The sequence below is a fragment of the Mycteria americana genome, chromosome 7 (genome assembly GCF_035582795.1).
Source record: "Mycteria americana isolate JAX WOST 10 ecotype Jacksonville Zoo and Gardens chromosome 7, USCA_MyAme_1.0, whole genome shotgun sequence".
Lineage (NCBI taxonomy): Eukaryota > Metazoa > Chordata > Aves > Ciconiiformes > Ciconiidae > Mycteria > Mycteria americana.
The window spans coordinates 14,244,965-14,255,884 of record NC_134371.1 but is presented as its reverse complement, the minus strand read 5'-3'; the positions used below and the strand labels follow the sequence as shown (position 1 = coordinate 14,255,884).

Sequence of the window (10,920 nt, the reverse complement as noted above, 5' to 3'; positions counted from 1 at the left end):
CATTAAAGCAGCAGCCCCGAAAATATATTTTTAATGTATGTACGTATGGAATGTATATCGACGTGCGTGGACAGTGCATGCCGGTGGGAACATCAGAATTCATTAGATCAGTCTGATATGAGATATATTGAACAGGTTCCATCTGACGTCTGTTACTAGGTTGTTCTGTCCACTCCCAAAGGAGTGAATCATATTGACAGGTTGAATTATATCTCAAGAGATATTTTTCTCCCCTCCTCCAAAGGCCATTTGCAATCACGGCACATCCACTGCCTCTTAAAAGTGAGCTCATCTGGCACTGGGTTGCATTGAAGTCCTCCACCGTGCCTGAAGGAAGAATGCTTTTGGGTGGTGGGAACATGGAGAAGATGTGGTCTGTCCAGCTGTCCCTTGGAGTGCTAACCATCTTGACCATGACTGTGTATGTTCCATCTACACATGGAGAGCCTTTTTTACTACAAGGTAAGCTGGAATACAGACTGGATGACACAGGTAAGTAGTTATCTTTTTGCTTTGCTTTGCTGCTTGTCATGGCCATGCAACATTTGCTTATCCGTGAAAGAAAATAAAATGAACCTTGAGCTATACCAGTCAATTAACATGGGTGCTACCCAGACACTTGTTCATATTAGCATGAGCTAAAGCTGTCCTTGTGGTCTGCAGCTGGTCGTGTGACACATTCTGCTAATCAGTAAAAATATCAGATCTGGTGAAATCTGGTAAGGGTAGCTCTTTTTCTCCCAAAAGAAAATTTCCAAGGAAAAACATTAAAATATCAGAGAGTAGCAATTCCAGTATGCACCATATGAGATTTGACAGCTCATAAATGTCAGTAGTAGGGTGCTGCTGAACTTTTTTTATTCACAAAACTTCTTTATATGTTCTTCTCCCATAATTTAAATTAATCTTAGCTTGAACTTATTCTGCAGGGAAATGTCAATCATTAATCTTCTTTCTTAAAGAGACTTGGCAGTAGGAAAAAAAAAAGCAGCTAAATATAGGCTTGAAAATAACATTGCTTTTCATATTATTTTTCCTCTTTTATCACCTATTTATTTTTGTAATGACAACCAAAACATTCCTGAGGCCACCCTATCTAAATACTGCTTCTGTTTAGTTTTTACTAGAGTGTTTATAGGGTTTTTTTTTTCTGTAGCAAATCCCCCAAATTACTAAAAGTAGCTATTTTAATATCATAACTGTCTTTCAGACTTAGGAACGAGGTTTATAGCACTCCACGCTAACTGCAAGTTCTACACAGCGTGTAGCTCTGCTAAGTCCCTCGGGTTTATTTCCAGAGATCACAATCAGGACCAGTGGCTTCAGCTGCAGTGTGAGGCAGGGTTGAGTCTGGCCAAATACTTGGAGCATCACTTTGGCCAGGGCCCCTCTGCTTCTGCAGATTTATGTGGCTTCGGCTAATGGAGCTGATTCCCACATACTCTTGAGCATCCTTGAGGCTCATCTGGTACAATGTTTTGTCTCGTGTATAAAAAATAATTGCATTCATCCCATCACAACTAAGTAGGGCTGATGGCTATACGAGACCATTTTCTCCTTTCCCACCTCCTTGAAGGGAGTGAGCAGAAGTACTAAAGATACAGGAGGAAGAGAAAATAAGCATTTCTGCATAATTTCTTTGCATTTTCCATGGATTCTGTAGGCATCTTCTAGGGCTTTTCAGGGTCTGGGTGTGGGGCAGGGGTGTTCAGACCAAAGATTTTAGGGAATGGCCATTCTCTTTGTAAAGTCTGGCTCCCATTCTGTCATTCTCAAAAATGAATGCAACATTCAAGTTTCAGATGATCCTGGAAATCTTTTCAGCAGAGCTGGGAGGGTCTCAGAGCCTTCAGGGCTCTGATTAGTCCCATCCCCTGTGTCCATTGGTTTCTGCTGAACCCTTGAGCTTCACAACCATTCATTTGAGGGCACAGCCACAACCACTAAAGCAAAACCACTGAGAAAGCTGCCTAAAGGGGCCTCATAGAGAGGCCCAAACTGCTTTAGGACAGCAGCTTGGGGAGGTTTTTCCTGGAAAAGAGAAAAATTCTGCATGGCCTACAGCTACTGTAAGAGGCTTCCTCAGGGATAAAGAGGCTTGCTTTCAACTCCTCCACACTTTGGCTCTGTTCAGGAAGAATCCTTTAATACCACTGGCAATCAGATAGAGCAGCCCCAAGGCTGAGTGAGCGCAAGAATAGACTGCAGGGCTTTTCAGCTATGGTACCCACATGTCAGCCCTCATGAGGAGCAAGTTCCCACCTCCATTGGCCCTGGGAAGATGGATGGGGTGAGGGACAGTTTTGAGAAGAGAGGCCTTTGTGGGTTGCTGTCTGGCTTTGCAGAGGCATCCGCTACACCCACCTTGCAGAAGAGGTTGAGGCTGTCTAAATCAAGGTGGTGTCTCCAGCCCTCTGCAGCCAGCCATGCTGTTGAGGCTGCAGTGAGACTGGCCAGCAGCCCGGAGCTGGCAGGGAAGGCTCCTCCATCCTGCACCCTTTCACTGTGCAGCCTTCACTGCCTGGACATTTTGTTCTGTGCTCACATATCTCCCTCTTCCCCCGAGCTCCTTCCACCCTGACAAAGTGCTGACAGGAGACATTTTCTTTCCACTTCTTAGCCTTCTTAATTTTTGTTTTAATGTCGGGGGCTGGAGGTTCCATCCTTTTTATCGTTAGAGATCGAGAAAGGTATGTTTTATGTGCTGCAGAGAACCGAGCGCTTCCGGAGAGAGGAGACACAAATCACGAGGACACCCTGCTGACTCTGCTTCTTAATAAGAAGCTTGCATGGCGGAGACCAGAAAATATTGGTAAGCGAAGGGGATGGGAGATCTCAGCTTCTTGAATCTGTGTTTGCATGAATGTAAGCAACCTGCTCCTCAGGTTCCTCAGAAATACCGACTGCTCAGGAAGTGGAAGCACCCAGCATGGTGCCTACATGTGATTAATGTCAGGTGTTCTGCATCATGGGACTCCTGGACCTGCTTTTCCAACATGATGTAAAACTGCCCAAAACCACACACCCTAGATCCTCAGACACTCAACACTGAGCTGCCAAGGGAGCATATGTGTGTGTACATAGCTCATAACAAGAAGAGACGCTGCTGAGTCCCAGTGCCCCTGCTATCTCTGAGACTACTATGCCTGGGGCATGGGCCAGCCTTGGGAGTCACCTCTCCACCCACACCCCATACAGCCCCGTGTGCTTTGAGATACAGCTCAGTGTCTTGCTGGCATGCTAAAACCAGCAGCATCTTGTGAGCACACATGGCAGTGGGGCGGCGTCAAGATTTTGCAGAGAGCATACGGCTGAGATCCCTTGGGGTCAGGTGTAGGCTGGGACAAAAGTAGTGGGACCTCCCGTCTGAGCCTGAGCCTCTGCTACTGCTGCAAGAGCTTGAGACAACAGGCTTTTCCCACACAGCGGAGAGGCTAAAGACAGGCCACGTGGAGGCTTTTCCTGTCCGTGCTCTGTGAACAGGCACCAAATGTATAAAGCCACCCGCATGTTGTGACAGCCTCTAAACTCAGCCCTGCTGAAGAGAAACTCGGGCTTTCCACCACGCACAGCAATCACAAGCGCCATATGGATTACAGGGGTCAGCTATTCCCACGACCACCGCAGCCAGGGGAGGGTTTGGGCCGTATGTGGTGGTCTCAGAGCAGGAAGCTGCCCTTCCCTATGAAAACAGCCAAGAACAGGGCCCAGCAAAAAATTTGTTATGAAAATCCATTTGTCAAAATCACTCAGTGCTCTTCCCAAGCCCCTTGTTAATGCAGTGAGGCAGTGGTTAAACAATCCCAGGACAAATAAATAAACACAAATAAATCAAGTCCTTATACTAACAAAAGCATTCTTCTTGCAAAGGGGATGCATTCAAGAAATAACATTTTTATGATTGGTTTATGGATTATTGCACTTATTATTCCTAGAGGAAAGGCTGCATTTTATGCCAGACAATTGAATATAATGAATCTCTGAGCAGAGCACAGACAGAGGATTTACAGCAGGCAGTTTCTCAAGGCTTCATCCATAAATTAACTTCCTTCCTCCTCCCTGAGATAATCTGTTCCAAATTTCGACCGCTGTTCATTTTCTATTCATAGCAGTCATTGGCCAAGCTTACAGTTTGCGTAAAGTTGAGCCAAAATAGGCACTTGAAACTCTGAAAGAGGTAAAAATGTGTATAATAATAACAACAATAATAATAATAATAGCTTAAGTGGCACTTTTCACTTGTAGATATGCAGGCCTGGCTGTCCCTACCTTATGGATATGCAAAAACTTGCTTAAGAGGAATCTGCCTGAGGTCATTGCTGGCAGTGCCAGGAACAGAGCCCTCACCTCCTGACGCCCAGCCCATCCCCAGACCGTCTCTCAAACCAAGCCCTGATGTAATGGATCTGCTTAGGAACTGCTGCTTTTTCTGTTGGATGAATATCTGTCAGAAAATATTCAGGGTTTTTCAATTGGATTGTTTCCTTCTCGAAGGAGAAACTGAGAAGGCAGTCAGCTCTTTCTTGGCACTCTCCTGCTCAGTTTCAAATGTTTAAAAAAAAAAAAGCACAAGTCTGGCGATGTGTCTGTGTGCTGAAGTCTTATCTGAAATCAGGGGGAATTATGTCCTAAATCCCCTTGGAGATGCAGACCAATGCCTGCTGCCACATTAGGAGCAGACAAAGGAAGCAGCTCCAGGGCTGGCTTTTGGATTTCTTGTGGGGCCCAGCAGAGACATTCTTTAGCTCTTTCCTGGCTCTTCTGCTTATTTTAGTACATTTTTTTCCCAAACTGGCACTTAGAACCAGCTGATTGCTTTGTGTTTCCCTCCCAGGAGAACTGCTGTAGTCCAGTCACTCAGCTTTGACTGAGCTCATTTTTTTCATGGTGCTTTCTATTGTTTCAGCTATCTTATTAAAAAAAATTAACTGTTTTTGACATTAGTTTGAGTCCAGAATAAGGTACCTCAGTCCTCAAGAGAAGTGAGATTGAAATCCATCATCCCTTCCTGCTGCTTTCCCTATTGCTAGTCCAGGCCCTTCCCAATTCAGCTGGAGGTTTTAGATCCCGTTCATTTCCCCTTCTCCTGGGTGGGATATCTCAGTGCAGCTCATTCATCCATCTGCATAATTATTTGAGTCTAGTACAGTAATGCTCAGCCTCGAGATCTCTAAGCCTCATCTATGAAGCTGGTCCCCAGGTCCCTGTGCTCCCCTAACATTTAGAAGTGCGAAACCCATGCACCCACTGCTACGTTACTTTTCCTGTTGCTCCACTCTGCCAACCCTGGTGTTTGCTAACTTACTGAGCAATAAGCTAGGCTAAATCTGTGTCTTCTGACTTCTGCCTGCATGGGTGATGTGAGGGTAAACAAGTCTTAAAGGAAGCAATGGTAGTGCATATGAAAGGCCAGTGACAGAAAAGCCAGCATTAGGGATTTGCTGTTACCAGGATGAAAATTAAAAAGCAGCAAAGAGGTTCACCTGAGTTGGTATCACACAGTACGTGACCTTGTTGGGCCAATCCCCCTAGAGCGTGGTGAAAGATAAAGAAGCCTCCCTTGTAATGGAGAATTAGGGTCAAGTCCCATAGAATTCAGCAGAGAAAGCCTGCTTTTCTGTCACTGTTTCTGCTACCATAGATTTGGAGATCACTGTCAGGAAATAAATGATAACTAGGTCTTTTTTTGTCAACCACTGAAGAGGTTAAATGAAGAAACTGGTTGGGATTTGAGCTTTGGGAAGCAGTGCAGATACTGATGTTACTCTCTCCCTTCTTGCAGACTGGGAGCTGGCAAAGAAATTTGAAGAGCTTGAACAGGTGAGAGGACCAAATGCACAGACACATATATGCATACTGTTGCATGAATAGCTAAACAACTGTGCATATTGTCTTTATGCCCTATTCTTCTATCTTTACATCCTGCTACTCTTCATTCTGCTGCTATAATGTACGCATGTATTACACAAAGGGAAAAGCAGAACTTGGGCTAAATAGCTGCGCAAGCTGGAAAAGATAAAAAGAGAGCAAGGCTATAGACTAGTGCAATAAAGGCTGAGGCAGCTCTTGCCTCTGCCACCAGTGAAAGGTCAGCGAAGGCTAAGCCAGGAAAAAAATAGATGCCAAAGAAAATCTCCATGGAAGAAAAGGGAGGGAGAAGGGGAGGTCTTGCTGCCTTCCTAGGCATTGCATCAGCTGGCTGCATCTGATTGAAGTTAGAGGGGTTGAAGTTAGAGGATAGCCACTGCACACCTAATCCAGACCAATTTTTTTCTGGGCTCTTTACTAGTAAGGGAGGACCTACCCCGGGTCATCCTGCTGCGCTGTGCGGAGTGCACACAGAGACAGCAAGAGGAAGCCCCATCCTACGCCGAGTTTCCAGGGCCAGGGAAAGGTGTGCAGCAACCTTGACACGGCTCCCACTGTGTCCCAAAGCCCGAAAGCAGTGGAAGCCCTTTTTACCCTTTCTCAGGCCAGGTCCAGCTGTTGGCATGGATCCTGGAGGTCCTGCTGGGTTCCACTTGGCACTTTTCACTTCAGACTGAAAAACCACAGTGCAGCATGCCAGACAGGAGGCTGCCAGCTCCTACCCCAGCCCCTCACTCCAGAGCTGAGGGACAGCAAGCTCTGGCTTCCTGGGAGCAACACTGCCAGAGCAGAAGACTGGATCATGGCCGTAGATGTTCCTGTAGCTACAGATGGAGAAGAAATACCTTGGACTTTCCATGTTATAATCAAGAGAAGTTAGCAAGAGCTGGGGGGAAGGGAGGGACAGCCCAGAGCAATGGAGAAGCAATGCTCTCTGCTGCAGTGGGTGGATGCCCAGACGCCTCCTGCCCCAGCGCTGACTTGACTCTTAGTGGTGCAATGTCCTTCTACACAGCCTCCTCTCCACAGGGGTTTGCACCCTGGGGTGGGGGGAAAGAGCAGAGACTGCCTACACTGCTGCCACCAAACAAGCAGCTTAACAGAGGAGGACATGAGGAGGTATGAGTGCTCCAAAGGCAGATCCTCCTGGAATGGTCCTGCTCCAGGGAAGACCCTCTCCTCCCCAGTGGTGCTGTCAGCCAGGCTGCCTGTACCTCCTGCCTCTGGGCCTGCACTTGCCAGCCTGCTGCGGAGCTCCTCATGATGGGGCATTTGTTTACTGCTGTGTTTGTTTTTAAACAGCTGGAGAAGTTGAAGGATCAGCTCTCAACTGAGGAAGGGTCAGAGGTGGCCTATGCCTTGGAAAGTCTCTCAGCATCCCAGCCCAAAAAGCGCGGTAGGTTTTGGGTTAGAGCCCTGCAGCCGTCCTGTCCAGCTCTCATCTCCAGGGCTTCCTTTCTGCAACAAAGACAGTGACAGTAAACATGACCCAAATATGCTGAAAACCAGGTTGGCAGCTTTTCTAGCAGTCCTGGCCCTCTCTTGTTAATGGCTGGCTGGTTTAGCAGCTGGTGAGAAGGACTGTGTACCCAACCCTGCCTGCTGTCAGGGCAGATACACTGGGTCTGCACACCCAAGGCATCACTGGAGGCAGTCAGTGTTGCATCCCTCTTTTCACAGAGGAACATGGGGTTATATGAGCAATGAGTGCCTGTCCTGGAGGGGCTGAGTTCTGTATGAACATGTCCCTGCAGTGCGCCTGTCGCTTTGCTCTGGGCACAAAGCTAGTGCTGAAGGCATAATGAGGCATGTGGACTGCATGCATTCCCCTCTGCCAAGGTCACTGCCTCCCTACAGAGAAAAAAGGAGCACTTGTTTGTGCTGCTGAAAAGCAGCTAAAAAGGATGTGGAAATCAACCAAGAATGCAGGGAACTAAGATCTGGTAGGTCCCCCAGTTGGTCTCCAAGCTTTGTCCAGTCTGTATCCAGTGACTCAGGAGCATATTGCACCAGTGCTCCTGCAAGGCTGCCCCTGACAAGCACATGGACAATGCTGTTCATGCTGGCTTTCAGTGGATTCCTCCATAAAGCAGTGGCAGCTGTAAACCAGAAGTCACTGATGACAGATCTGGCCTAAAAACAAAAGAGCTCGTTCTGCCCTTACCCGACATGCTCTGTGCATGTGCAAGCTGACAACCTGCCAGACAGCCAAGACAAAATCCCTTTGTGCAAGGATTGCTTAAGTGCTTAGGTGATCCTTAGACAATCTGCAATTTATAAGCAACCCTGGAGGCTGTCATTAATTTGGCTAATCTAATTCATGCCCCCACCAGTCTGGAAGGTTCAAATGTAAATAAAACTACTTCCCTCTGCCAGGTTTAAATCAGATTCTGCCAGAAATTAAAGCAGAGAATCTTTGCCTTCATCTAAAGTCCTTCCAGTCTGGGAGGAGCTCGTGTCTCAGCATGAGCACTGCTGATTAGTAGAAGACTTCTCCCAAGATCCTGCTTTCAAAAACCAGGTTGAAATCTCTTTTCATACTTGACAATAGGAGACTAGCACAGGATTCAAAGAACATGGCATGCTGGTGATACAGCTATTTTTCCAACACCAAAATGTTCATCCTTCCCTAATCTAGTCTTCTTAGAAGATCCCACAGAGATCAATGTTGTTTGGAGGACAGTTAGTAGCAGAGTGATAGAGTGACTGGGTTTTAAAAAAAAAATTGTAAGGACCAGATCCAGTCTCTCCAAGTCAGTATCCTGCTCTTCTTGTCAGCCACAGGTGAAAAACCCTGCACACACCTCTGAGGCAGCAAAACTGCTGGCCAGTCGACAGGAAAGAAAAAGCTGATTCCTGATATTGCTGAAGTAGAGCAAAAGGAAAAGCAAACCCTTATAAATCAAGCAACACGGAAACAAGTTTTAGACCCCTTATTTACACTATAAGCAGCTAAAAGAAACACCTTCTAAAAGTGTTACATGAACTCAAAGCTGGTTATTGAGATGTGCCCAGAAACCACAGTGCTGGCTTCACACCCCAACTCTCTCAAGACATGGGGCTTTTGAAATCCACCCCAGGGCTAGAGTGGGAAGCTGGAAAAAGTCTCTTGGATGCTAACAGCCTTCTCTTGTATCCCTTCCCAGCCTGCTTTTGGAAATACTGCATCTGAAGGCTTGCCAGGACTGGAGGATGAAGATGAGCCCTTCCCCAAACTGCCTTGCTGGGTATTAATGTGTTAAGAGTTCATTCTGTTCTCTCATCATGCTGCTACCCTGGATGCCCTTCATGACCACACCACAGCCAAGTCTAACAGGGACCGTGACAGGAGCTGGTAGCCCACTACCACTCTCCACTGTCCCTTCCTTCCAGGTTTAACCTACCACAATCTTCTACTTGGAAGATGCTTCCCAACTTTCCTTGCTGTCCTGTGTGTGCCATTCAGTCTGCTGCCACTGTACACTCCTCCCCTTCTCACCAGCTGCCCCGAGGCACCAAACACTAATTCAGTTCCCCTGAGCTTGGGCCTCTGCCCACATCTGCAGACATTGCTCACAGTGGTGTCTGGGCTTCCTGTCGCCTCCTACGAGCAGGTCTGTGATGACCCAACACCCGCTGTTGGGACAGGAAGGCAGACCGAGTGTAATGCGAAGGGCTCAGGGCTGCCTGCCTCAGCTTGCTGAGCCAGAGCCATTCCTCATTGTGTCCTGTCAGCGTACACAGTAGGTTTGGGGGAGGACAGGCACAGAAGTCTGGATCCTTTGGATATCATTCCAATAAATATTTTCTGTTGCACAGAGGCACGTGCTGTTTCCTTTCTCACCTCCTGCAGAGGCCCAACGGGCAGCACATTTCCCTTGATGTAGGCTCTTGTTACCTTAATGGTTCATGTGAAGTTTACAATGGGAAAAAAGCTCCCATTAAACACCTAGGTATAGCATCACTGGCCTGTTTTAATGTGCCTGAGGAAGAGACCCTTCCTTTTGGCCAGAATTGGGAATGAGAGTTGGGTCTTCCTCATGGATATGTGTAGGCTGCTGTCCTCATAGGACTGGACCAGACCCACTGATTTCTACCTGCTCACCTCAAAGACATGTTTCGAGCAGAGATTTTTGGCTCATCTGGCTGGCCAGTGCAGATGCTAGCTGGCTTTTTCTACCACAGAATTATGTCTGCACCTGTCCAAAAGGAAGAGATCACAATCCATTAGTGGTTCCTACATATATTCATCTTAAGTCATGTTATCTATGTATATTTGCAAGAACAAAGGACCATGTTCCCAAAGGTGTAAATTCAGAATAAATCCTGATGTTAACTTTGAGGTTTCCAACAGTGTAAATGAGAGCAGAACCTGGTAGCCACTGTGAATGTATGGACCGATTTTGACTAGAATTGAACTGTCTCTCCAGCCCTGTCGAGCCATGCTATTTAACTGTAGCTTGCATACTACATATTCTTCAAAACTTTACCTCTCCAAAAGCTGTAATTACCATGCTACACTCATTGCCTTGGGCTCTGGCAAGAAGCGCACGCTTACCACAGCAGTACCTTGTATGTACTTCATTAACAGGAGATCTATTAATCCTATTACAGGCCAAAGCCGGCATCTATGGAATAAAACCAGCTTGATTATATCAGTGAGGTCTAATGACATGCAAAATACACTTCGCTGTTGACATTAATTCTTTGTTATTTCCTTGGTAGTGATTCAGCACACATTTCCCATTTTCTGTTGCTTTTGTGCAAGTGAAAAGGTATGTGGGAGCATACTTTCACATACCCTCACAACAGCATCAAATCCAGGAAAAAAATTATAGCCTATTGCCAAGAGAAGGGTCTTTCTTTAAGAGTTTGGTGCTCCAGCTGAAAGGGGGGTGTATTACAAGAGCTGCACTCGCTGCCCCAAGCTGGTGTTCAGCTCAAATGCTTTCAGGATGCTTTCAGGATGCTTTCAGATGCTTGCAGGAAATGCCAGTGCAATGAAAGGCCGGAGCAGCAGGCTCCATCTGTTACCTGCTAGCTGTAGCCATGGCTTCTCAACCTGGTGTGACA

At 46.7% G+C, this 10,920-nt stretch overlaps 1 protein-coding gene across 3 annotated transcripts; it reads left to right on the top strand.

Moving 5' to 3' along the window:
- The first annotated feature begins 338 nt into the window (after positions 1–338).
- On the top strand, positions 339–9,040 carry UTS2B (urotensin 2B). 3 transcript variants are annotated; one of them, XM_075509084.1, is made up of 5 exons: positions 339–462; positions 2,711–2,812; positions 5,783–5,820; positions 7,171–7,261; positions 9,015–9,040. In XM_075509084.1, the coding sequence occupies exons 1-5, from the start codon at positions 339–341 to the stop codon at positions 9,038–9,040; spliced, it is 381 nt and encodes a 126-aa protein (XP_075365199.1). The 3 variants fall into 3 exon arrangements, with proteins under 3 accessions (XP_075365199.1, XP_075365198.1, XP_075365197.1); XM_075509083.1 differs by having other exon boundaries at positions 7,171–7,264; XM_075509082.1 differs by having other exon boundaries at positions 339–492; positions 7,171–7,264.
- The last annotated feature ends 1,880 nt before the right edge of the window (positions 9,041–10,920 follow it).